The sequence below is a fragment of the Salvelinus namaycush genome, chromosome 9 (assembly GCF_016432855.1).
Source record: "Salvelinus namaycush isolate Seneca chromosome 9, SaNama_1.0, whole genome shotgun sequence".
In the NCBI taxonomy this organism is placed as follows: Eukaryota; Metazoa; Chordata; class Actinopteri; order Salmoniformes; family Salmonidae; genus Salvelinus; species Salvelinus namaycush.
This window is the reverse complement of record NC_052315.1, coordinates 53,817,968-53,845,868: the sequence shown is the minus strand read 5'-3', so window position 1 is coordinate 53,845,868 and position 27,901 is coordinate 53,817,968. Positions and strand designations below refer to the sequence as shown.

The following is a 27,901-nucleotide window of genomic DNA, read 5'->3' as shown; positions in this document are numbered from 1 at the left end:
AGCTAGCGAACTAATGAGCAGGTGCACATTATCAAACTGAACCTAAAAGAAAGTTCCTTCAAGCGCAAAACTCCATCCATAGATGTAAATGGTCAAGAGTATAGCCTATTCTTATTGCCAGATCTGTTTTCCGTGTCAGCCACTGCATGTGCTTCAACAATTAAATAAAAAAATAGAGGGCCTCCGAGCGGTGCAGCGGTCTAAGGCACTGCAGTGCTAGAGCCGTCACTACAGATCCAAGTTCGATCCCGGGCTGTATCAACCGGCTGTAATCGGGAGTCCCATTGGGAGGCGCACAATTGGCCCAGCATCATCTGGGTTAGGGGAGGGTTTGGCCAGGGTAGGCCGTCATTGTAAATAATAATTTGTTCAACTACCTAGTTAAAAAAAAAATATATAAAAAGTCATTCTTTTCCCGATAAATATTTATTTCATGGGATCAAGTGACAGTATCGATCACATCTTTCATCTTTTCCAAAGACAGCTCAGTTAAATATTAACAAATTTACAATCATGAGGAATGTAAAAAAAAAAAAAAAATCCCAACCCATCAGGACCTTCCCGAGTGAGTGAAAGGTGGCCAATGGCCATCAATGTCTTAACTTAGCCTGATCTGTTGGGCAAGACCACACAAACAGATCTGGGACCCGGCTAGTCTTCACTGACCGTTGGTGACTCTTGGCCAGCTGGTGGTGGTCTTGGCTATCCAGACTGAATCACACCGTTTCACTGTCGCAATGACTAATTCGTAGATAATGGAGTGAAATATACAGAATTAAGCTAAATGCAGTCGGAATTTCAAGGCTAGGACTTGGTTGGCCATAGGTGGTCTTGGTTGTGGCTCAGCCCCAGGATAGGTCCATCATGACACCCACTCATTTAGTGCTTTATAATTCATCTTTATCTGTTACCTGTATGGGAAAGAGGAAGGAAAAAGGTTAGTAACAGGACTTATTGTGGATACTGGCCTAAACATAGTTGTTGTACTTAGAAAACATACCACTTCATCCTCATCTTGAATTTCCTCTTCTTCCTCAGCCTCCGCTGCCTCTTCAGGCTCCTCCTCTGGCTCCTCAACCTGTTCGTTGAGGTCTACGTTCATACTGAGCCGCAGCATGCGTTCAATCCTGTCTCCATAGGCCTTGGTGTCTTGAAGCTGGTAGCCTGAACGCAGCGTGGCCGTCTCAAACAACACCATGGCCAGGTCTGAGGCAGTCTGGTCTGAGGCATCAGTCTACGGGGAGACGAATACAAATAAGTTAGATTTACAGTTGCAGTCATTTAGTAGCAGTGTTGGGGGAAGCTATTCTTAAGAGTTTTCCAAGCTACCAATTACTTCACACTGAAAGTTTAGCTTAACTAAAGCTAACCTTAAAAGTAAACTATTTAACTGAAATTCTTTGAAAAAAGCAGTTTACTACATCCAAACTACTTAATTTTTAACCATCATATGTATATCGGAAATGTCAAGACTACGAATTGTCACTTTGGGGTCATATGTTAACAGAATGTGTAACAACCTAAACACCAAAAACAAATGGACTAAGTGAGAATTAGACAGGGCCCGGTTTCCCAGAGTGATGGAACGTAGGCTTACGAGTGTTGAAAGACTAATCGTTCCTACAACGATTTTCCCAAAACACCACGCAGATAGAAAAGTCACTGAGTGTTCGAAAAAAAGGGCACGCTGCCCTCCGATCCGCTTTCTCCATTCAAATCTTACCTTTACATTATTTCACAATACTGACGAGGGATCAGCTCCTAGAGAAAAACTACCACTATTAAAGTGGCTTATTATTAAGTAAAGGTAACGTAAGGGTAATGGCGGACTGAAGGGATTTATGTAGAGCACCTCAAGATAAAACATAATATTCGAAATATCTGCTAAATTAGACTAAAATATTAGCACTACTTAATCTGGTGAGTGATAACCTTCAATCTGGACAATAACACAAAACAAATCCTAAAACTAGAGACATTTATCGACAAATATTACGAAAACAGGCAACAACCAAACATGACGGAGAGTAAGACAGGGGAACCGATTACAAAACGAAAACGTGACTCTTCTACAGACACTGATGATTTAATATTCTCACCACCAGGAATGGTAAAGGTCGAAACCGATCTGTTAAAATCAATAAATGACAAACTGGGTATACTTGAATTAGTTAGTAAGGATATAAAAGAGTTGAAGGCAAGCCTAGAGATGAGTGATGAAAAAGCTGCGACATTGGAGAAGCAAACACACGCGCTAAAAGGGACAGTCAATAAGATTGAAACCGAAATGAATGGAATTAAAAAGGAGAACACCGTTCTGAAAGAAACCTTACTGGACATACAAACTAGATCCATGAGAGAGAATTTGGTACTTACAGGTATCCAAGAAAAAGAAGGAGAAGTTCCTGAATCTATAGTTAGAGAGTTCCTCCTTACAGCGCTTCAGATTCCACGCGAAGTTATCGACAAAATCCAACTTGAACGCGTTCACCGCTTCGGACAGAGAGGGCAGAGGTACGAACGCCCAATCGTTGCCAAATTTGCTTCATTTAAAGATAAAATAATGGTTAAAAGCCTGGGTAAAAGACTTGCTGGGACCAAAATTGGCATGAATGATCAGTTTCCGAAGGAAATTGCAGAACGGCGCAAAGTTCTGTATCCAATTTTCAAAGAAAATAGATTAAAAGCGAAACGAGTAGCTCTCGTCGTTGATAAACTATATATTGATAACCAGTTGTTCAGAGACACAAAGACTACTCCATGGTTATTTTAAAAATTACAAAGTTCTCATAGACGAGGGAAATAAACACAATTCAAGCCCGGTTACTGATTGTAACAATACAATAAAAAATATAGCTTTTCTATAAATCTTCACATATAACTAATTGAACACACAAGCACTAATTCAACATAGTGAAGATAAAAACTAAGTAAACAGAAGGCACAGTATGTGTGGATGGTATGGTTTGTGTTTATTTTTTATTTTATTTGTTATGTTTGGAAAGTTGAGTGAGTGAGTAATGAAATGGTTGCATATCCCAGAGCCAATGTATTGCTGTGAGCCGGGTATGAGAGGGCTTTCAATGTTGTTCAGATGATGGATATACTTTTATAATGAATTATACGTCTTATTTATTTATTGTCCTATCATGGAGAACTACATTTTTTATTTATTTTTTTATAAATTATATCTAATTATTTATTATCCTATTTTAATGGTACGGTCCATGGCACTATACCCTAGACACCCACCTGAATGACCCAGATACTAAGGAGAAGTCCCTAACTGTTTTATGTGCCCGCTGTAAGCGGTCTGTATGTAGCTAAAATGAGGTCAGAGACCAAGAGCAGCACTGCCCCCTCAAGATTCTGAGCCTGCTTGGCAGGGTTGGTCCTGCAAAGCCAAAGCCCCATAAAGGGAGAGCATAATATACAAGGAAATTCTCAAAGCTGCTAATGAGAACCTTGACGACCTTGTACCTAGCCGGTGGGGATTCCGGTGGGGTGCCCCCACCCAGGCAGTGGCAGTGCTGGCAACACTAGCTGCAGTAACCCATGGGGAGGGGGTCACACTCGGACATTCAGAGAGGGGGTATATTATTGTGGCCCTGGCGGCACAAAATCAAAGTCGGACTGCATGGAGATGCGTGGGGACATGGTCATGACGGGTGGCCGTATTGTGGGTGTTTCAGGAATAAGGTGTACATTTGACCTCCATTATCTAGGATATGACAATGGTAAATAAATCTCTCAATTTTTGCAAATTTTTTGTGCGGTCTTGCAGGCCTTCTCATGCAGCTGCAACTGCAAGTGCATTTGTAAATCATGACCCATCTTGAGTTGGGCTCTGGGATGGTGCAATTGTTGAGAAAGTGAGCTTATGGTTGTGTGGGGGTAAGGGCTGAGTGTGTGTGGGTGTATGTGTGTATCCCACAACTGTTGCGAAGGAAGAAGTAAAAGATGTTAGGGACAATAGAGGATGATCCACAGATATATATAATACAAATCGAGGTGAGGGCAATGGAAATGCATATGGTAATTGATCTTCTTCAATTCGGTAAATGGCACTGTATGCTCTTTTCAAAGAATGGATCCCAGTCGGTTCAGGGCTATGGGATACAGGGGGTCGAGGGTGGTCTACCGGGCATTGGGATGACAAGCCATCTCGAGATGAGGCCTTTTAGCGGGTGGAATAGTAGGGACCAATTGGAGGTTTACTTAGTAGAAATGCAAATATCATGGTACAACTATATAGACACTCAATCATTATGTTACTTTTTAATAGTACGTTTACAAAAATATATTCTGATTAAAAGAATGAAAGGTGTGTCTCATTATGGTAAGTGGTGAAATAAGTATAGCCAGTTACAATTGTAATGGCTTAGCAGATAATAAGAAAAGACGATCAGTATTTACCTGGCTAAAAGAGAAGGATTATAATATCTATTGTTTACAGGAAACCCATTCAACAGTTTTAGATGAAGTTTTGTGGAAAAAGAACTGGGGGGGCAAAATATATTTCTCCCATGGGCAAAGAAATTCAAAAGGGGTGATGGTTTTAATTAACAATAATTTTGATCCAAATGTGCAAATTGTCCAAACAGATCCTCAAGGTAGATGGATTATTTTAAATATGTTATTGGACAATAAACAAATATGGCTTGTTAACCTATACGGTCCGAATAATGATGATCCAAGCTTCTTTGAAAATATATATAAGAATTTATCAACTCTACAAGCAACACTAGACTCTATTATTATAGTGGGAGATTTTAATACGGTCTTAAATACCTCTATAGACCGGAAAGGAAATCACACTACAAACTATCACCCTCAGGCACTTAAGGAAATCATGAATGTCATGGATATATTGGAATTAGTGGATATATGGAGACTTAAATACCCTGATTTAGTGAGATATACATGGCGGAGGCTGAATCAAGCTAGTCGTCTTGACTACTTTCTTATACCATTCTCTCTGGCACCAAAAGTTAAAAAAGTGTTGATAGGGGACAGAATGCGGTCGGATCATCACATAATTGGCATATATATTTCTCTTACAGAATTTCCACGTGGGCGAGGATATTGGAAATTTAATCAAAGTCTACTAGATGATAAATTGTTTAGAACTAGGACAGAAGATTTTATAACTGACTTTTTCAGACATAACATAGGTACAGCAGATCCCCTTATTGTATGGGACACTTTTAAGTGTGCCTTTAGAGGCCATGCAATTCAGTACTCATCTATAAAACAAAGGGAATTTAGATCAAAAGAGTCCATATTAACAAAGGAAATTGAAGGACTAACAGTACAGTTAGATAGCAATAAAAACAGTACCATAGAGGCACAGAATAAGTTAGAGGAAAAACAAAAAGAAATGGAGGAACTTATTCAAGAAAGATCCAGTGTAATATATTATAAAAATAAAGCGAACTGGATGGAATATGGGGAAAAATGCACCAAATTCTTTTTCAACCTTCAATATAGAAATGCTACCAAAAAAAATGTATTAAAACTTGTTACAAATGATGGAGTCACGCATGATTCACCAAATGATATTTTGAAAGAGGAAGTAAAGTACTTTAAGAATATGTTTTCGTTTCAGGCTCCTCCATCTCCACTAACTGAAACTAATTGTATGGATTTTTTTCCTATTAATAATGTAAAATTAACATCTGTACAGAAAGACTCATGTGAAGGCCAAATTACAGAGGAGGAACTGCTTGATGCAATTGGGGCCTTTAAGGATGGGAAAACTCCAGGGCTGGATGGCATACCAGTGGAAGTATACAAAACTTTTTTTGATATACTCAAAGGACCATTATTAGCTTGTTTTAACCACTCCTATATAAATGGTAGATTATCAGACACGCAACAAGAAGGTCTGATATCGTTATTACTGAAACAGGACCCAAGTGGTATATATAAAGATCCAGTCCAATTAAAAAATTGGAGACCTCTTACACTTCAGTGTTGTGATGCAAAAATCCTAGCAAAATGCTTGGCGCATAGAATAAAAAAAGTTGTCAGATATTATTCATCCTAATCAGACAGGTTTTTTACATGGACGATACATTGGAGATAATATAAGGCAAGTACTGGAAACAATAGAACACTATGAAATATCGGGGACACCAGGCCTGGTTTTCATAGCTGATTTTGAAAAGGCTTTTGATAAAGTACGACTGGAGTTTATATATAAATGCCTAGAATATTTCAATTTTGGGGAATCTCTTATAAAATGGGTTAAAATTATGTATAGTAACCCTAGGTGTAAAATAGTAAATAATGGCTACATCTCAGAAAGTTTTAAACTATCTAGAGGAGTAAAACAAGGTTGTCCACTATCGGCATATCTATTTATTATTGCCATCGAAATGTTAGCTGTTAAAATTAGATCAAACATTAATATTAATGGATTAGAAATCCGTGGCTTAAAAACGAAGGTGTCATTGTACGCTGATGATTCATGTTTTCTTTTAAAACCACAACTAGAGTCTCTCCACGGCCTCATAGAGGATCTAGATACCTTTGCTATCCTCTCTGGATTAAAACCAAATTATGATAAATGTACCATATTACGTATTGGATCACTAAAAAATACACATTTTATATTGCCATGTAGTTTACCAATTAAATGGTCTGACGGAGATGTGGACATACTCGGTATAAAAATCCCAAAAGAAAGAAATGATCTCACTCCAATAAATTTTTATAGAAAGTTAGCAAAAATAGATAAGATCTTGCTACCATGGAAAGGAAAATACTTGTCTATTTGTGGAAAAATCACCCTGATTAACTCTTTAGTCATATCACAGTTTACCTATTTGCTTATGGTTTTGCCTACACCTAGTGACCTGCTTTTTAAATTATATGAACAAAAAATATTCCATTTTATTTGGAACGGCAAGCCAGATAAAATTAAAAGGGCCTATTTATATAACGAATATGAATTCGGAGGGCAGAAATTATTAAATATTAAAGCATTAGACCTCTCACTAAAGGCATCAGTCATACAAAAGTTATACTTAAATCCAAACTGGTTCTCTAGTAAATTGGTACGAATGTCTCATCCTATGTTCAAGAAGGGCCTTTTTCCCTTTATTCAGATTACACCTGCTCACTTTCGGTTGTTTGAAAAGGAAATAATCTCCAAAATATCCTTATTTTTTAAACAAGCCTTAGAAAGTTGGTTGCAATTTCAGTTTAATCCACCTGAAAGGACGGAACAAATAGTACAACAAATATTGTGGTTAAATTCAAATATAGTAATTGATAAAAAAACTGTATTTATCGAAGAAATGTTTAAAAAAGGTATAATTTTTGTGAATGATATCATAAATAGGACTGGTGGAGTTATGTCACACATGCAGCTAACACAGACATATGGAAATGTCTGCTCTACCCAAAATTACAACCAATTAATTGCAGCATTACCACAAAAATGGAAGAGGCAAGTAGAAGGGGAAAAAAGTAAGGAACTTGTATGTCGGCCCTGTATTAAAGAACATAAATGGTTAAAGAAAAGTGTGATAAATAAAAACATATACCAATTTCATTTAAGGACCAAAAAACTTACAGCTGTGCCATATAAATTGCAAAATAGTTGGGAAGAGATTTTCGATGTACCCATTCCATGGCACATGGTTTATGAATTGATACGCAAAACAACGCCGGATTCAAAACTTCGAATTTTTCAATTTAAATTACTGTACAAAATTCTTGCAACTAATAGAATGTTATATATATGGGGTATACAATCTTCCCAGCTCTGCAGATTCTGTTGTGAGGAGGCAGAGTCATTAGATCATTTATTTTGGTATTGTCCATATGTAGCTCGTTTTTGGTCACAGGTCCAGGAATGGCTGAAGAATTGCAACATTTGCCTAGAACTAACGCTACAGATAGCAATACTGGGGGATTTGAAAAGCCATAGTCAATCAATCAATAATATAATAATTATTTTAGCAAAAATGTTTATTTTTAATTTGCAATCTGTGGAAGCTATGAGAATAGGAAGATTCAAATCTTTTGTGAAGCATCACAGCACAGTTGAAAAATATATGGCAAATAAAAATCCGAAATGGATGATGTTGGAAGATAGATGGGAAGGGTTGAGTGGAACTGAAGGGTGGGACTAATAACAAGATAAACAATGTAGGGCATACGGGATCTGTGAAATGTGTATAGGTGCGGAGCTTTTGTGAAATAGCACAGTTACAAGTGGAAATAAAATTGGATGGACAACAGAAATAGAGGAAGGACTAAGAACAAACAAGAGAGAACTATTATAAAGTAGTCTGTGTCTGTAAAATAGGTATAAGATGTATAAATTGAAGGTAAAAGCAGAAGTGTTTATTAGTTTACTCCAATTGGGGGAGCGGTGGTAGGGTTGCGGGGAATAATAATAAAGGTATATTCTTTAAAAAAGTATGTATGTCTATATAGGTATGTGTATGTATATATGTGTATATGTATGCATGCGTGTATGGATATATATATTTACCCAAAAAAATATGGGGGATTGGAAATGATGCAGACAATTACATTGGAAGCAACATTCTTTCCGCAATATTAAGCTGATCCACCCCAATAAAAAAAAAAAAAAAAAAAAAAAATGCACTAAATCACCGATTTGGCACATGTTCGGCTACACATGAAACATATTGGAGACTAATTACAGACGTAGCCTACAAGTAGCAAAATAGAACATGAAATGCATTTCAATATGACTGAAACAGGCCTATTTTCTAGCGTTTATATTTTACTTTCAGCCATCTCAGTTAATTTGAAGAATATTTTTATAGGTTGGTTGTATTAAGACATTGACAACTTTGTTCTGAAGTTAAGCAGTCAGAGACAGTGTCACATGGTTTATGTTCGATTACGAGCATTTAAGCACAACGTTAACGATGATTTTGGAGAAACCGCTCTGAGATTTAACGATACTACTACGAAGGTTCTAATAACCAACTTGGCCTTAAATATGCTTTTGGGAAACTGGGCCCAGGTCTGATGCCGAAAAGGAAATTGCCTACTTAATTTATTTTTGCTGAAAAAGTTGTTATGAGTGTAGTTTGCTACACTGTTACATGGAGAGAGAAAAATTAACTACTGAAAACACCTAGATATGACTTATTTTCAACTACCACCAAGCTACTGCAAAATGAAGTTAAATTACATGTAGTTCACTACTCCAACACTATTAGCAGACACTTGTCGAGGGTGACATCCAGTTAGTGTATTGAACTAAAAACAGTAATGACTGCCCACAGATCACCAGACTGACAGCAACATTTACCATTTCAGTTGTCAGTGTCTATCAGTGAGCTCCAAAAGTATTGGGAGAGTGACATGTAATGGAAGGATAAAATGAGGTCGCTTTAAAATTGGAGGCCATCCATATCGGTTGAACCATTTAGGAATTACAGCACTTTTTGAACCTAGTCAGCATTTTAGGGGACCAAAAAGTATTGGGACAATTTTACTTGTGTACTAAAGTAATAAACCATTTAGTATTTGGTCCCATAGTCATAGCACACAATGACAAGATCAAGCTTGTGAGTACAAATTTGTTGGATGCTTTTTGTCATTTCAGATTTCGTGCCCAAATAGAAATTAATGGTCAATAATGCATTGTGTCATTTTGGAGTCACTTATTGTAAAGAATATATGTTTCCAAACACTTCTACATTAATGTTGATGTTACTATGATAATGGATAATCCTGAATGAGTGAGAGTGCGACACAACAAAAACGTTATCCTCCCCTGTTGTAATGGTGAGATGTTAGCATTTCTTGGGGGGGTATGTTGTGTTTAACTTCCTCACCTCATTCACGATTCAGTTAGGATTATCCGTAATCATGGTAGCATCCACATTAATGTAGAAGTGTTTAGAAACATCCTATTCCCAATAGAAGTGACTCCAAAATGAATACATTTACCATTTATTTCTAAATCGGGCACAAAGTAAATCAAACCACCAAAACAAACATTTGTAGAGTCAAAAGCTTAATTTAGTCATTGCATGTTATGAACATGGGACCAAACACTGAACTTTAATCCACAAATTAAATTGTTCCAATACTTTGTCCCCTAAAATGGGGGGGGCAATTATTTACAAAAAGTGCTGTAATCTAAGCGTTTCACCTAATCTGGATGAAAATACCCTCAGATGAAAACTGACAGTCTGCACTTTAACCTCAGTCATAACATCATTTCAAATTCAAAGTGCTGGAGTACAAAAAAAAAAAAAAAAAAAAAAAAGGGTACAGTCCCAATACCTTTGGAGCTCTGTATAATGGATCAATAATATTGTGTTGTATTACAGACATCACTCAACTGATGAGATACGTTCTCTGGCTTGGACCACATTGGCGCCACTCAATAATCAGGTTGAGATGCAGTATTATGAACACAGCTTCACAAGGTTGTGTGTACGTGATACTTACAGAAATGCGTTTCAGCATTTCCTTGATGAGAGGGTGCTTTGGGTTGATCTCTAATGTTTTCTTCTGGCTTGCGTAATAACTGGAAATACAAAGCAGAACACAACATAAAAGAGATCAAGAAGGGTCACAAAACAAAGGGTGGTATTATGAAGTGAGATCCAGGTTTACCTCAAATATTCATGCAAGTCTCCCATTGACAGATTGAGCTTTTGTGTAACATCAACACTTCAGAACGCTACCCGAAGTGCATAGTGATCACTCACTTTGTGGAGACGTCTTTTCCTGTCTGGTAGGCCTGTGCCTTCATGATCCTCTCCATGTTACCGGACCAGCCGTACTGGCTGGCTACCAGGGCACAGGGAGACTTGGTCAGCCTCTGGGACAGGATAGCCTTCTCAATCTAAAGAAAAAATTAAATTGGCAAATATGAAACGGTTTCCCACAATATATGACAAGTAGCCTAGTGGTTAGAGTGTTGGGCCAGTAACCAAACGTTTGCTAGATCGAATCCCCAAGCTGACAAGGTAAAAATCTGTCCTTCTCCCCCTGAAGGCAGTTAACCCACTGTTCCTAGGCAGTCATTGTAAATAAGAGTTTGTACTTAAGACTTGCCTAGTAAAAAAATAAAATAAATACAATTAAACATTTCATCCCAAAACATTTAGGGCCGGATTCACCGTTGAGCATGTTTTTAATCATGACAAGGGCTGTTGCGGTGACCATATTACTGCCACACTGGCAGTCAGTCATACGTCTTCGGAAAGTATTCAGACCTTGACTTTTTCCACATTTTGTTACATTACAGCCTTATTCTAAAATTGATTAAATGAATACAAATCTTCACTTACTACACAAAACCCCATAATGACAGAGCAAAAGCAGGTTTAGAAAAAATACTGAAATACCTTCACATAAGTATTCAGACCCTTGGCTATAAGACTCAATTGAGCTCAGGTGCATCCTGTTTCCATTGATCCTTGAGATGTGTCTACACCTTGGAGTCTACCTGTGGTAAATGCAATTGCTTGGACATGATTTGGAAAGGCACACCTGTCTATATAAAAAAGGTCCTACAGTTGGAAGCGCATGTCAGAGCAAAAACCAAGCCATGAGGTCGAAGGAATTGTCCTTAGAGCGCTGAGACAAGATAGTGTCAGATCACAAATATGGGGAACGGTAGCAATACATTTCTGCAGCATTGAAGGTCCCAAGAACAGTGTCCTGCATTCTTAAATGGAAGAAGTTTGAAACCACCAAAATGCCTAGAGCTGGCAGCCTAGCCAAACTGATCAATCGGGGGAGATGGGCCTTTGTCAGGGAGGTGACCAAGAACCTGATGATCAATGACAGCTCTAGAGTTCCTCTGTGGAGATGGGAGAACCTTCCAGAAGTACAAACGTCTCTGCAGCACTCCACCAATCAGGCCTTTTACTGAGGAGTGGCTTCCGTCTGGCCACTCTACCATAAAGGCAAATGACAGTTTTCCACAAGGCAACGAAAGACTCCGACAATGAGAAACAAGATTCTCTGGTCTGATGAAACCAAGATTGAACTCTTTGGCCTGAATGCCAAGCATCACATCTGGAGGAAACCTGGCACCATCCCTACAATGAAGCATGGTGGTGGCAGCATCATGCTGTGAGGATGTTTTTCAGTGGTAGTGACTGGAAGACTAGACAGGATCGAGGGAAAGAGGAACGGAGTAAAGTGCAGAGAACCTGCTCCAGAGTGCTCAGGACAGACCCGGGTGAAGGTTCACCTTCCAACAGGAAAATGACCCTAAGTACACAGCCAAGACAACACAGGAGTGGCTTCGGGATAAGTCTCTGAATGTCCTTGTTGCCCAGCCAGAGCCCGGACTTGAACCCGATCGAACATCTCTGGAGAGACCTGAAAATAGCTGTGCAGCGACGCTCACCATCCAACCTGAGCTGGAGAGGGTCTGCAGAGAAGAATGGGAGATACTCCCAAAATACAGGTGTGCCAAGCTTGTCGCGTCATACCCAAGATGCGCAGCTGTAATCGCTACCAAAGGTGCTTCAACAAAGTACTTAGTAAAGGGTCTGAATACTTATGTCAATGTAATATTTATTTTTTTATTTAAAAAAGCAACATTTCCTTAACCTGTTTTTGCTTTGTCATTATGGGGTATTGAGTGTAGGTTGATGAAAAACAATACATTTTAGAATAACGCTGTAACCTAACAAAATGTGTCAAGGGGTCTGAATACTTTCCCTAGGCACTAACTGCAGTAAAATCCCACAGTAATGTATTTTTATGCACTTTGGACATGATTTGTTAGTACCCAACCTGCTAACGACCACCAGGTCCTTATGGCCTGGTACGTCGGGCTTTATTGTCCTAACCACCGACGTCAATGCAAATGAAAAATATAAACGTCTATCAGAATGTACAGCCCTAGGGGCTGCTGTTGGTTCATTGTGCAGGGCGGCTTATGGAGTTAGGCAAAAATTTGTGAATTTGAATAACCTAGCAATTGAGCTTTTTTTTTTTAACCTTCAGCTATACAGAAACTCACTGATTTTCCATCTCCTCCCACTCCTTTATTCCCTTATACAGAGCGCAGAGGGGCTCTCAGCCGTTTAGTGAAATATGTTACTGTCGTGATTCAAAATAAACTCAGCAAAACAATAAACGTCCTCACTGGCAACTGCGTTTATTTTCAGCAAACTCAACCTGTGTAAATATTTTTATGAACATAACAAGCTTCAACAATAGACAAACTGAGCAAGTTCCAGACATGTGACTAACAGAAATTGAATGTGTCCCTGACCAAGGGGGGGGGGGGGGGGGGGGGGGGGGTCAAAATCAAAAGTAACAGTCAGTATCAGCGACTCATCAGTGAAGAGCACTTTTTGCCAGTCCTGTCTGGTCCAGCGACAGTGGGTTTGTGCCCATAGGCGACGTTGTTGCCGTTGATTTCTGGTGAGGACCTGCCTTACAACAGACCTAAAAGCCCTCAGTCCAGCCTCTTTCAGCCTACTGTGGACAGTCAGCGCTGATGGAGAGATTGTGCGTTCCTGGTGTAACTCGGGCAGTTGTTGCCATCCTGTACCTGTCCCGCAGGTGTGATGTACCGATGCTGTGCAGGTGTTGTTACGTGGTCTGTCACTGCGAGGATGATCAGCTGTCTGTCCTGTAGCGCTGTCTTAGGCGTCTCACAGTACGGACATTGCAATTCATTGCCCTAGCCACATCTGCAGTCCTCATGACTCCTTGCAGCATGCTTAAGGCACATTCACACAGATGAGCAGGGACACTGGGCATCTTTCGTTTGGTGTTTTTCCAGAGTCAGTAGAAAGACCTCTTTAGTGTCCTAAGTTTTCATAACTGACCTTAATTGCCTACCGTCTGCAAGCTGTTAGTGTCCTTAACGACCGTTAAGGGTCCTGAAAAAGGGATGTTTCTTTTTTTTGCTGAGTTGATTTAATTTCCCAAATTAAGCACTGGGTAGCTACAAGAACAGGGTTAGAGAGCCCATGGCATACAGTTTGGGCAGAATATCACCTGTCGCACAGGGAGAGCATGCTCCACAAACAGTTGTTGATGCATGGAGTGAAAATGTTTTTATTTCTCAGCTGCCATCACTGAAACACACCGGCGGGAAAGCGTGCAGCCTCCATTCGCGTGCATACGGATTACATGTCTTCTTTCCCCTGCCCATTTGATAAATGGGCCAGTCTAAATTGAAACAAATTTGACATAATATGGAAGACAACATTAAATTGAGATCAATCTGATTGGTGAAAAGATGATCACTTGCGAGAACAGCTGCGCAGCCCGAGGCAAGGAACAATGGTCTAGTCGCATCATGCAACCCATATACATTTTGATGAAGTTTGTATCATTCACAACTCAATTCACCAAATAACCAAATCTAGCCTATAGGACCCGTTTCGGATGATCACTTTTCCACTCAACATAGCCACTTCATATGCACACTCCACAGGAGGCTGGTGAGGGAAGAACAGCTCAATGTCTGGAATAGAGTGGTAGCCATTACTATGAGTCCATCCTCCCCACTTAAGGTGCCACTGGTCACCTGTGGCACATGCGCTCCGGAATGTGAAACACACCCCTTCTATTTTATTCGGCTAAGTTGAATTATATGTGTGGAGGCCTGGAGATGCTAAACGTGTTTATGAGAAGGTAAATTACCGTGAGATCGGCAGTCTTTCGCATGACAACCGGCTGACAAAACGTCATGACCACCACAGCTCTAATCATGACTAAACAGTCTGGGGAAAAAAAAAAAAAGTTGTCTGAAGTCTTGTCTTTCGCATTCATGATCTGCATGTTACCTTGTCCTTGAGGGCGCTGTCCTTCATCCAGGTTGTGAGGGGTTCGTACTCCTTCTCCAGGACCTCCCTGGTCTCCTTTGCCTTGTCGCTCTCGTCAAACTTGATGCCCTCCTTGGCCACGTTCTGGAAGCGCTTACCGTCGAACTCTGGCAAGGCCTGGACACAGTACTCATCCACTGGCTCGGTCAGGTAGATCACCTCATAACCCTTCTTCAACAGACTCTCTACGAAGGGAGAAGACTCAGCCTGGGGGAGAGGACATTCCACAAGGGAAGACGAGGTTAATGTTCCCAACCCTCGACTATATTACTCCTTACAGAGCTGCAAAACAAAGGGCCAAGGGGAAGGAGTCGTGAGCGAATTGGGACCAGCTGAGAGTGGTTGATTCAGATTTTCAGAGATGGGACTTTCTTCCTTACCCTCTGTTGAAAATGTCAGAATTCGAGGTAAGGGAGGAAAAGTCAAGGGAAAAGTTAGAGGCTAGCGTTTTAATTCATCCAGTTTATGGTCCACCCTCGCCCCACTTCCTTGTAGCTGGTCTTGAAGTACAGCTGGTCCCACTTCTTCATCTGTTATACATACCATTACACCAGAGTCACATATACCTACAGTACACTCCCCTCTATGTACTTGGACAGTGAAGCAAAAACCTTTAAATTTGGCTCTATACTATATGGAGGCGAGTGTTCAAAGTCAAACTCTACCCACCTCCTTGCGGCTGGTCCCAGCCATGAAGTAGATCTTGTCCTGCTTGTCCTTCATCCTCTCCACGTACTGCTCCAGGCTGGCCAGCACCGTGTCGCTGTTGGAGGTCTGGAAACGTAGCAGTTTGGCCAGACGAGTCCGGTTGGAGTGGTCCTCAATCACGCCCAGTTTAATGTTGGTGCCAAACTCCTTCCAGAACTTCTCATTGTACTGCTCCTCTGCAATCTTCTTTATCATGTCCAGGGTCTTACGCACCAGCTTCTTACGGATGACCTGGATGGGAGGGGAAAACGTAAGAGAGGAAGGGGCTTTACTTATGAAGCTCACATCATTCACTACATTGGTTAATGATAAGTCATTTTATGTTCAAATCATCATCTTCTGTAAGCGCCAAAGAGAAGAGATCTGACCAAAACATGTCAGTTAACAGTCTGAACTTGCTCATTTGAGATCGGAGAGGCTCACCTTGAGCAACTTGTGTTGCTGCAGGGTTTCTCTTGACACATTCAGGGGCAGATCATCAGAGTCCACCTAACCAAACAATCACATTATCATAAAACCAGAGAAACTTAAGTGTTAAATGAACTATCATTCAAATGTACAGCAGGGTCCAGGGTCAAATACATTTCTATTCAGATCGTGAACTAACGGTTTCAATTTCCTTTATTAATCCAAGCCTCCATAGCCCTAGAAGCTCCATCACTCACCACTCCCCTGACAAAGTTCAGGTATTTGGGCATCATGTCATTGAAATCATCAGTGATGAAGACTCGACGGACAAACAGCTTGATGAAGTCGTTCTTCTTGGTTCCGTACTCGTCGAACATGCCCCTGGGGGCGGCAGCGGGGACAAACAGGATGGACTTGAAGGTGACCTCACCCTCGGCTGTGAAGTGGATGTGGGAGAGGGGCTCATCTGTGTCCTGGAGGGAAGATTGACAAAATCAATACAATTCAAACACCAATCAAATGTATTGATTTATAAAGCCCTTTTTATATCAGCAGTTGTCAATGTTTTACAGTAAACTAAGACAAGACCCCAAAGAGAAAAAAATAAATGCACATTAGCTAAGAAAAACTCAGTGGAAGGAAGAAATGTCAAAAGGAGGTTCAGACTGCATACCTTAGAGAAAGTCTTGTAGAAGGCTTTGTACTCATCCTCCTCTACTTCTTTGGCTGGTCTCGTCCAGATAGGCTTGATGTCGTTCATCAGCTCCCAGTCCCACACGGTCTTCTCAACCTGGACAAAAGGAATGAAGTTGCTTGGTTATTTAAAAAAAGTAACTTATCAAAATCAAGTTGATGGCTTAGGTGTGCTAGTATTGGAATGGATCAAATTAACTGAAGGACAGTTTTGAGAAACAAAATAGAAACTCATTTGTTTTAACCTTCTTGGGCTTGTCCTCCTCTTCTTCCACCTCTACCTCTACCTCATCCTCAGTGCCATCTTTCTCCACCTCAGTGTCCTCGATGGGCTCCTCAACAGTCTCTGTCTGGGTAGAGAGAGAAGGGAACATGGCAACATTTTATTTCTACAGCTCACTGCTATAAAAACACCATGGGTTGTGCCATTGACAACGAACTATGACGCCCTCAATTGTCTCAAATCCATCCTCCATCTGCACTGATCTGAAAACAGACCACATGAAAGCCAGTCTAATGATGAGCAACTATCACCATAATGTTTCCAATCAGTGCAGATGAGAGGACAGGAGATCATGTACAGTAAATTATAGTATAGTTCCACTCCTATACCTTGCTGGCCCAGATGTAGATGGGGAAGTTGATGAACTGTGAGTATTTCTTGACCAGGTTCTTGATGGTTTCCAGCTCCAGGTAGTCTGTAGCCTCCTCCTTCATCACCAACCTGGAAGAGTAAAACAAATGCTAAATGCAAGGCTTTGTACATTGGATTTCATTGTAGGCTTCTGTCCCGTGTCATCTCATCTTTCAATGCTACATAAGTAGTTCATTGAAATCATGGCCGCTGTATGAATACCATCACCTTGTATTCAAAACTTAAATACTTGGAGCACTGCCAGATGGGCGGGGTTTTCACTTTTGGGAGTATGCCATTGGAGGCACTTACGTGATGGTGGTGCCCCTGCCGAGCGTATCCCCGCGAGGGTCCTCAATGACAGAAAACTCATTGGAGTCAGACTCCCAGATGTGCTGTGTGCCGTTGTTGTGCTTTGAAGACACGATCACCTTGTCGGCAACCAGGAAGGTGGAGTAAAAGCCCACGCCGAACTGGCCAATAAGCTCAGAGGTGGACTGGCCCTCGGTTTCAATCTCCGTCATCTTGTTGAGGAACTCGCTGGTGCCCGACTTGGCGATGGTACCCAGGTTCTTGACCAAGTCCTCTTTGGTCATGCCGATGCCCGTGTCAGTGATGTGTAGCATGTTCTTCTCTTTGTCCATCTGGGGAGGAGAAAATGAAGAAAGCTCAAGCTCAGAAGTCCTAATAGTATTTATCTTACGATTCCCATGTCTTGTGGAATGGATCAGTCAAAAACATTGATAAAGTTAAGGCATTTGGCTCCTCCTCAATTCATCTTTACTTGATTCCGTGCATCCTCTCCTAACAGTCTCAAAACCCACTGGAGAAGGTCTGAAAGGAGGAACTTTGGACATTCTCCAGTACGGAATGCGAGTTGAGCTTGAACCTGTGAGGACCATGAAAATCACCTTGATCTTGATGGTGAGCTCCTCATTGGCTGCCAGTGCATCCTCGTTGGTCAGAGACATCAGTCTGATCTTATCCAGAGCATCAGAGGCGTTGGATATCAACTCCCTCAAGAAGATCTACAACACACAAGGATTAAAGGATGGTTATGGTTGAGTTATACCCATTTGCCCCCTTGGTTTGATTAAATCCACAATCTGTATTTAGGGACCGCTCTTTCAAAAGGATAGCCTACACAGTTCATATCAGGCAGGTGTGCCATTAGCGATACGCATTATTCTGTAGGCTTACTGATGTAGCATAGTAGTTAGGCCAGTGGCTTCCAAACTAGGGCTTGGGTCACCTGATATAAGAAGTCTTAAATCATTGTAATGTGGTTAACCTTCATTTAAAATGATTCCAATCTAAAAATTAAAATTCAGCTTGTGAGCACCGTTAGATCATGGGAAAAGGCTACACTTGAATCATTCCCACGGTGAATGGCTAAACCCACTACGCTATGAAACCACACACACTAATTGCAGAGACTGATATTACCGGCCGCAGTTGATTAGGGATGGTCATATGACCTTTGACTGTTCCAAGTACTGGCATGATTTTTTTGGAGGGCTACAAAATAAAATTTATATAAGCCATTTTTAGAAACGTAACATTTCACTACACGCCAACAATGCCTAATTTATCATAACAATTACAGATAACGAATCCTAATTGCCTCATTTTCAGTCAATAAAGTGTTATTTAAGATTAATTTATTGAAACTAATATCAACTGGCTATATTGTGGAACACGATCTTCAAAAAAGGCAGTAACGTCAGCAGTGTACCACTTGTAGAAGCCTATGGTTGTGCAATGGCATGGCCTTGTTTTGTAAATTTAACAGACAATCCGCTCTTATTTCCCGAGACCTTATCACACCCAAGACACATTTTTTGGTGAAAAAAAATATGTTATACAGAATAAAATAGGTCAGACTAGACCGAAGTGATTCACATCTCATGTCAAGAACAGTTATTCAAAGAGTAATCATTTGAAACAGGGCTCAATTTGGAAAGTTGAAAGAAATCTCATGGTTACAAACCAAAAATCGGTCTTTCCAACATACAGACGATCGATTTAGTTAATTAAGCCTGTTCTGAATTTTCTAAATGGATTAACGATTCTACATTGAACACTATGGGGATGAATTATGGCCAGGACATCTGTTTGGTGATTAGGCCTAGGCTTAATGATTCTGATGAAAAATAGACTGTCTTTATCAAACTAATGTTTTAGCATATTTTCAGTGTGGAACCGGTCTGTCTAGTGGGGGGGGGTAATAGCCTAGGTTAACTCATTTGAAAATACCACTAGTAGTTACAAAGTAGGGTCGCCACTAACATTAGTTACCACAGCCACGAAGTCATAAACCCTGTCCATTTCTACAATGTAGCTTCTTAACTTAACCACAGTGTTAACCTTAAGACCAAAACGCACATTATTGCATTTATAAATTTTTGGTGGCTGTGGTAACTAGTGACAACCGCAAAGTAGCCTAATGCCTCGATCACACCGACAGAGTCATTGGCTGTGTTTGAATACCCACACTAACATACAGTATACTACATACTTAATGAGAATACACTACACTGTTAATTCTTTAGTATACTGTAAACAAACGGTATCGTTTCAGTTGAGCATACTAGAGCGTCGCCTGTCTACCGGAAGTTGATGCTGTTGCTATGCAACCTCTGCTAACTTTTTAGCATAACAAATGACTAGCAAACATTTGACAATTTCAGGTGTGGACGTAAAGTCAATCTGTAGTGCTAGAGCGCGTTCTGGGCATTCGTTAATCCAGAGCGTTCAGAGCGCACACTGGACGCTCTGGCCGAGGAGTAGGGTTGGGCAGAGCATCCAACTGCAGTCAAGCACCCAAGCTAACTGGCTAACTTTGGCTAGCTACTTCCAGACAGAACACTGACCATTTTACACGCCATAGCAGAGCTGGTTAGGCTGTTTATGTTATCCAGAGCGTTGGTGACTTACTGTGCTACTGGCAACAATTACGCTTTTTTGCTGATGTTTACTGACACCAGCCATAATCAGAGTAGATGCTCTGAAACCGGAGTAGATAGCCAGAATTAACAATGTCCATTGAAACGCACAACGACTACACCACTTGTGAATAATCAAGTCAATAAAAATTGGTTAGTTAATATACTGCCTGGCAAGTTGATGTATTAGTATCCATCTAACGTTAGGTAACTAGTTAACATACCTGTACATACTGCTGTAGTGCTATGCGGTTCGTAAGGATAGTGTAGCTAACAAATTGTCAGCCAACATAACATTTGAAAAGTCATTACTTTATTACATTGTGCAACATTTGTCCTTCATTAAGTCAATGAACTTGTAGTCGCTCAGACTTTAGCAGCATATTTCCCGTCATTTTCATCAAATCTGAAAACATTACATAAGTACAGATAGTGTCCTCTGTGTATAATTCGTATTTAGTACGACATCCGGGAACTTTTGGCATACTAACTATATCCATACTATGACCAATGTGCATACTAAAATCAACAAAAGAGAAACGTCCTCTCCCTGTCAACGGTGTTTATTTTCAGCAAACTTAACATGTTGAATCTTATGTTCATACAAATATTTACACAACTGGAGACAAACTGAACAAGTTCCAGACGTGTGACTAACAGAAACGGATTGTGTACCTGAAGGGGGGGGGGGGGGGATCAAAAGTATGTATCTGGTGTGGTCAGCAGCTGCATTAAGTACTGCAATGCATCTCCTCCTCATGGACTGCACTATATTGCCAGTTCTTGCTGTGAGATGTTACCCCACTCTTCCACCAAGGCACCTACAAGGGGTGGGGGGGGGGGGGGGGATGGCCCTAGCCCTCCGATCCAACATGTCCCAGACGTGCTCAATTGGATTGAGATCCGGGCTCTTCGCTGGCCATGGCAGAGCTGACATTCCGGTCTTGCAAGAAATCACGCACAGAACGAGCAGTATGGCTGGTGGCAGTGTCATGCTGGAGGGTCATGTCAGGATGAGCCTGCAGGAAGGGTACCACATGAGGAAGGAGGATGTCTTCCCTGTAACGCACAGCGTTGCAATTGCCTGCAATGACTAAATCAGTCCGATGATGCTGTGACACACTGCCCCAGACCATGACGGACCCTCTACCTCGTTCGAGTACAGGCCTCGGTGTAACGCGCATTCCTTCGACGATGAACGCGAATCCGACCATCACCCCTGGTGAGACAAAACCACGACTCAGTTTAGAGCACTTTGCCAGTCCTGTCTGGTCCAGCGACAGTGGGTTTGTGCCTATAGGCAACATCGTTGCCGGTGATGTCTGGTGAGGACCTGCCTTACAACAGGCCTACAAGCCCTCAGTCCAGCCTCTCAGCCTTTTGCGGACAGTCTGAGCACTGATGGAGGGATTGTGCGTTCCTGGTGTAACTCGGGTAGTTGTTGCCATCCTGTACCTGTCCCGCAGGTGTGATGTTCGGATGTACCGATGCTGTGCAGGTGTTGTTACGTGGTCTGCCACTGCAAGGATGATCAGCTGTCTGTCCTGTAGCGCTGTCTTAGGCGTCTCACAGTACGGACATCGCAATTTATTGCCCTGGCCACATCTGCAGTCCTCATGCCTCATTGCAGCATGCCTAAGGCACGTTCACACAGATGAGCAGGGACCCTGGGCATCTTTCTTTTGGTGTTTTTCCAGAGTCAGTAGAAAGGCCTCAGTGTCCTACGTTTTCATAACTGTGACCTTAATTGCCTACCGTCTGTAAGCTGTTAGTGGTCTTAACAACCGTTCCACAGGTGCATGTTCATTAATTGTTCATAGAGGGAGCGGTTGGAACAATTGAGTGAAAAGGAATTTAGGGAGGAGAACTGTGATGCTTGGCTTGTTTTATTTGTTGTTGTGTCCCGCAAATGCACATGTACACATTGAACACTAGAGTCAAAGAAAATTAACGTGGTCTTCAACACAACGGACCAAATAGTTACAGTATTTAGTTGAAGATCATTTGAGTACTCATGGCCTACGATTGATATGGTGAAAACAATGTTCCGGGCAGGCAGAGGCAAAGTGACATCAATACCTTTGTCAGATAACACTGAAACTAATAATTGACACTATAGCTAGCAATCATGATGATATTGACTTACGACTCAAACTCCCCACCTTATGCACTCCAAATGGATGTTAGCTGTGAAGGCCGATATGCCCATGCATTGACTATTGTTAGCTACATTTTAGGGGGTGCTATTCACGACGACATATTTTTCCATCTCATGATCCAAGAGCATGAAACAGCACAGGGGATGTTCAGTGTGCGGTGTCACAATATTGACAAAAAGCAGATTCCAATGAGGGCGGTGTTGCGGTCCATATTCAGAAGCACATTTCTGTAAAGCTTAGGGGGGGGGTTCATCTGCTGCACCTAAAGCCCATTCTTGTGGGAAGCTGCTATAGACCACCAAGTGCTAACAGTCAGTATCTGGATAATATATGTGAAATGCAGGATAATGTATGTGATAGACAGGAATATTTCCTGGGTGACTTAAATATTGACTGGCTTTCATCAAGTTGCCCACTCAAGAAAAAGCATCAAACTGTAACCAGTGCCTGCAACCTGGTTCAGGTTGTCAACCTACCAGGGTAGTTACAAACAGCACAGGATTGACAAACATGTACTGATCATATCTTTAATGCGGCACAAATTTGCTTTAAAGCAACATCCAAATATAGTAGCCATATCTAGGAAAACCAAAGTTCCAAAGGCTGGGCCTAATAGTGTATAAGCGGTCTTACAATAAGTTTTGTAGTGATTCATATGTTGATGTAAAGAATATTTGCTGGTTTGGGGTGTAATGAGCAACCAGATGCTGCTCTTGCCAAATTTATGAAATTGAGTACTCCCTTTAAGAAAACAGTAAAATCACCTTGGATTGATGAGGAATTAAATTGTATGGCTGAAAGGGATGAGGCAAAAGGAATGGCAAATAAGTTTGGCAGCACAACCAATTGGCAAACAATGCAAATTGAGAAATGTGACTAAACTAAATTAACAGAAGAACCTACAATGAAATAATGATCGTTAAAAGCTTTGGATCACCTTAATTAAGACATTTTGGGCAAAACGTCACTCAGCTCTATCATTCATTGAAACAGATGGCTCATTCATCAAAACCCACTAATTTTGCTAACTACTTAAATGATTATTTTCCATTGGCAAGACTAGCAAATTAAGGCATGACAGCAACAAACTGACACTACACATCCAAGTATATGTGACCAAATGATGAAAGACAAGCATTGTACTTTTGAATTTCATAAAATGAGGAAAAGGTGAAAAAAAATTGTCTGAAAACCTGGATGGAAAATAGCAGACAATATTGCCACTCCTATTTGCCATATCTTCAATTTAAGCCTACTAGACAGGGTGCCCCCTCAGGCCTGGAAGGAAGCAAAAGCAATTCCGCTACCCAAGAATAGTAAAGCACCCTTTACTGCCTCAAACAGCACTTAATAACTTTTGGTAAACAAATAAATGATGATGTTTGACCAGATACAATGCTATTTTACAGTAAAATAATTGACAGACCTTCAGCATGCTTATAGGGAAGGACGTTCAACACGACTCACAAACGACCAGTGGTGGAAAAAGTACTCAATTGTCATACTTGAGTAAAAGTAAAGATTCCTTAATAGAAAATGACTTAAGTAAAAGTGGAAGTCACTCTAAAATACTACTTCAGTAAAAGTATATGGTTTTAAAAATGTACTTAAGTACAGTAGTGGGAAAAAACTAATTTGTCATACTTGAGTAAAAGGAAAATGCTATACATCAAATTCCTTATTATGCAAACCAGACGGCATGATATTCTTGTTTAGTAACTCTGCCAGATCAGAGGCAGTAGGTATGATCACGCGTTATATTGATAGGTGCGTGAATTGGACCATATTGCCGCCCTGCCGGAGCATTCGAAATGTAACTAGTGCTTTTGGGTGTACGGGAAATGCGAGTAAAAAGTAAATTTTCTTCAGGAATGTAGCGGAGTAACAGTAAAAGTTGGCAAAATAGTAAAGTACAGCTACCCCAAAACACTACTTAACTAGTACCAAAGTATTTTTACTTAGTTACTTTACACCACTACAAATGACTGATTGGCTGAGAGAAAAGTATGATAAGATTGTGGGGGCTGTTTTGTTAAACTTCAGTGCAGCTTTCGACATCAATCATAGTCTGCTGCTGGAAAAACGTGTTATGGCTTTACAGCCCCTGCTATATTGTGGACAAAAAGTTACCTGTCTCACAGAACAGAGGGTGTTCTTTAATAATCCAGGTGAAAAAATAATTTTCACAATCCATGTGAAATCAGGGATTCCCCAGGTCAGCTGTCTAGGCCCCTTACTTTTTTCCATCTTTACTAATGACATGCAACTGGCTTTTTTGTAAAGCCAATGTGTATGTATGTGGATGACTCAACACTATACAAGTCAGCTACTACAGCAACTGAAATGACTGCAAAACTTAGAGCTGCAGTTAGTGTCAAAAAATAAGTTCCTAAATATTTAAAAAACTTAAAGCATTGTATTCGGGACAAAATTATTCATTAAACCTCAACTAAACCTTGTAATGAATGTGGAAATTGTGCAAGTTGAGGTGACTAAACTGCTTGGAGTAATCCTGGATTGTAAACGGTCATGGTCAAAACATGTTGATACAACAGTATCTAAAATGAGAAGTATTTCCATATAAAGCACTGCTCTGCCATAACACTATCAACAAATCAGGTCCTAGTTGTGTCACGGGGGGGGGGGGGCATAGAACAATTACAATTGGCTCAGAACAGGGCAGCATGGCTGGCTCTTAAGTACACAGGGCACTAACAATAATATGCATGCCAATCTCTCATGGCTCAAAGTGAAAACGAGATTGACTTAATCACTACTTGTTTTTGTAAGTAGTGACACCCATGCATACTCCACAAGACATGCCACCAGAGGTCTCTTCACAATCCCCGAGTCCAGAACAGACTATTGGAGGCGCATAGTACTACATGGTACTATTCCACATCAGGTAACTGATGCAAACAGTAGAATCAGGTTTAAAATACAAAAATACAGCTTGTGGAACAGCGGGGACTGAAGACACAAAGGTACAGACACATACGCACACAAGCGTAAATTGTAATATTGTTGTGTGGTAAATATGTAGTGGTGTAATGATGTTATATGTACAGATTTCTCTTTTAGTTTTATATGTAATGTAAGTGCCTAAATGTGTTTGGACCCCAGGAAGAGTAGTTGCTGCCTTGGCAACAGCTAATAGGCATTCCTAATAAATACAAATACGGCAGCAGGCCCCAGCGAAACAGGCACATCGGCATGCCAGACATGAGGATAACAGACTTCAACGTTTGACCAAAATCATTTAATAGCTAAATAGTTAAGCTAGCTAACCAGCCAAACCACAAGCAATGTTTAGAATAGGCCACCTATTTAGTGTCCTTGTCTATCAAATTTTGTAGGCTACCTTACTCGCTCCTCTACCCCATCTGGCAACGGTCCGATTCGCATTGGCACAAGCCTCATGTGCGCAGTGGCACATGGAGCTCTCTAGCATCTTGGAAGTGCACCTCAGTAGGAGTACCATTTGATGTTAAATTGTTTGCCATGGTGGCAACAATTAAGCAGCTGCATTATAGAGGAAACAAATCATCTCCGGTCACATTTTACACCTTAAAATGTAATACATTTGAATGCCTTTAACTTATATAAATATTTAAAACACACAGGACGGCAGGTAAGTTAGCTCCTCCTCAAATAACATTAAATGGCTTCAGGATAAGGCGGCAAAATTCCTGAAATGACAGTTGGAGGATTACCAGAATCAGGAGGGAATAATCAGGAAGGGAACCCTTCTGCTGGGAATCCTCCAATTTTGGGGAGGTTTTCATTATCTTTCAAGTCTACTTCACGATAAGGGCTGTTCCCCAGCCTGTTTGTGCGTGAGTGTTTGTCCCCAGCCACCGCCACTCACCTCCTTGTTCTTGTAGAGTGAGTTGATGATAAGCTTCATCATGCGGTTGACCTCTGCCTGGAAGACATGTTTCTCAGATTTCTCTCTGATCTCTTTTATCTGAGCTGCATTCAGCCCATCCAGCTGGATAGACTCCTCCTCCCTGGAGGAGGAGTAGAAAATTAGTGATAATGAAAGGATTAAGCACTTAAGTCAATGACCACTGTCAACACATTTCTGTTCCCTAGATAATGCTTTCAACATTGCTGACAAGAATTTGATTTAAAGGGCTGATTCAGTCAGCAATGTAGACCATGGGCATGACTATTTACCTAGGCAAGTCATTTAAGAACAAATTCTTATTTACAATGACAGCTGACCCCAGCCAAACCTTGTACTAACCCAAACGACACAGGTTCAATTGTGCACCGCCCTATAGGACTCCCGATCACAGCCGGTTGTGATACAGCCCAGGATCAAACCCGGGTCTGTAGTGACACCTCTAGCACTGAGATACAGTGCCTTCGAACGCTGAGCCACTCAGGGCCTTCCGAGGCCTAGTCCAAATGGTGAACGCATAGTGACATGTCGAAGTGTACGGTGTCATTTCCTGTCATCTGTTCAAATACTGTACACAGATCAAGGTTGAGTTCATTAGGGCACAAAACAGAAAAAGTTGTAAAGCATCCACTTGTCAGTTTCCTTTCGGTGCCTAATGAATACAACCCAGCTGTGAGATGCTATGACCTCCCCTATGAATCTAGTTCCTCAAGTTTCTCTGACCTACCTCTGCACCACTTCGTCATCTGTTTTGGAACCATCTCTGCTTTTTCCCAGATCATCTTCCACAGTACCATCAATGTCAAGTCCATCCTCTGCTCTCACAGATGCTGAAATTAGAACAGAGTAGTTAAGAAAAGACTTAAGTGAATGGACTTACCTGAAATGCCAGCTATTCAGAGGCTGAATGTGTATCTAGTTACCTGTATCTAAGTATTTTTCAATCCAGCAAACTAATTGCATGCATTCTATGTAGGGGGGGGGGGGGTAATTCCACTTGATACATCAGATTAAAAATATTCATTACCGGGCTATAACTAAACAGCTTTATTACTTAGATGCATTTCCTGTATTCTGGTTACAACAAACTGAGATAACTAGGATGAACAATCCAAGACTAGCAGCAAATAAATACTGTAATCACAGAGGGTGTAGCGCTATGGGGTTACTAGCTAACCAACTATAAAGCTAGGAAGAGGAGCGATGTTTGCTTGTACCTGTAAGGAAACTTTCAGAAACACGTGTGAAGTGAACATCTCCTTGAATCAATTCCAATGAATAAAAACGTTAATTCATACAAATAAAAAGCCCAAATGATATCCATATCTAGGTAACTATTCGTTTGAATTGCAAGGTTGCATTTTAGCTAGCCAGCCATCTAGTTTACCTGGCTACAAATGAAGGAACTCGAGTTCAAGAGCGAGACAGCTCATGTGGATGAATGCAGTTAATAACACAACATATTCCTCAGATACTCACCGAATGCTAAATGTGCACAGAGCAGCCCAATGAACCAAATCCGCTTCATTTTGTGAAATATGATTCAAAGAAGCCCAGCTCTTCAGAAAAAAGCCGGGATCAACACAATCAACGACGCCTTGAAAGGGAAGAATGACAAACTCGCACTCCCA

At 40.9% G+C, this 27,901-nt stretch overlaps 1 protein-coding gene across 2 annotated transcripts; it reads right to left on the bottom strand.

The window, feature by feature from the left end:
- Positions 1-404: 404 nt before the first annotated feature.
- On the bottom strand, positions 405-27,901 carry LOC120054196 (endoplasmin-like). Of its 2 annotated transcripts, XM_039001649.1 has the most exons (16): positions 27,750-27,901; positions 26,998-27,100; positions 26,232-26,373; positions 18,171-18,287; positions 17,572-17,903; positions 17,238-17,349; positions 16,871-16,975; positions 16,606-16,722; positions 16,190-16,405; positions 15,948-16,013; positions 15,486-15,755; positions 14,778-15,023; positions 10,719-10,855; positions 10,456-10,534; positions 1,001-1,234; positions 405-911 (listed from the first exon to the last, which is right to left on the bottom strand). In XM_039001649.1, exons 1-16 carry the CDS (start codon positions 27,796-27,798, stop codon positions 888-890), a joined length of 2,349 nt encoding a protein of 782 aa, XP_038857577.1. In that variant the 5' UTR covers positions 27,799-27,901; the 3' UTR covers positions 405-887. The 2 variants fall into 2 exon arrangements, with proteins under 2 accessions (XP_038857577.1, XP_038857578.1); XM_039001650.1 differs by lacking the exons at positions 26,232-26,373; positions 27,750-27,901 and having other exon boundaries at positions 26,998-27,104.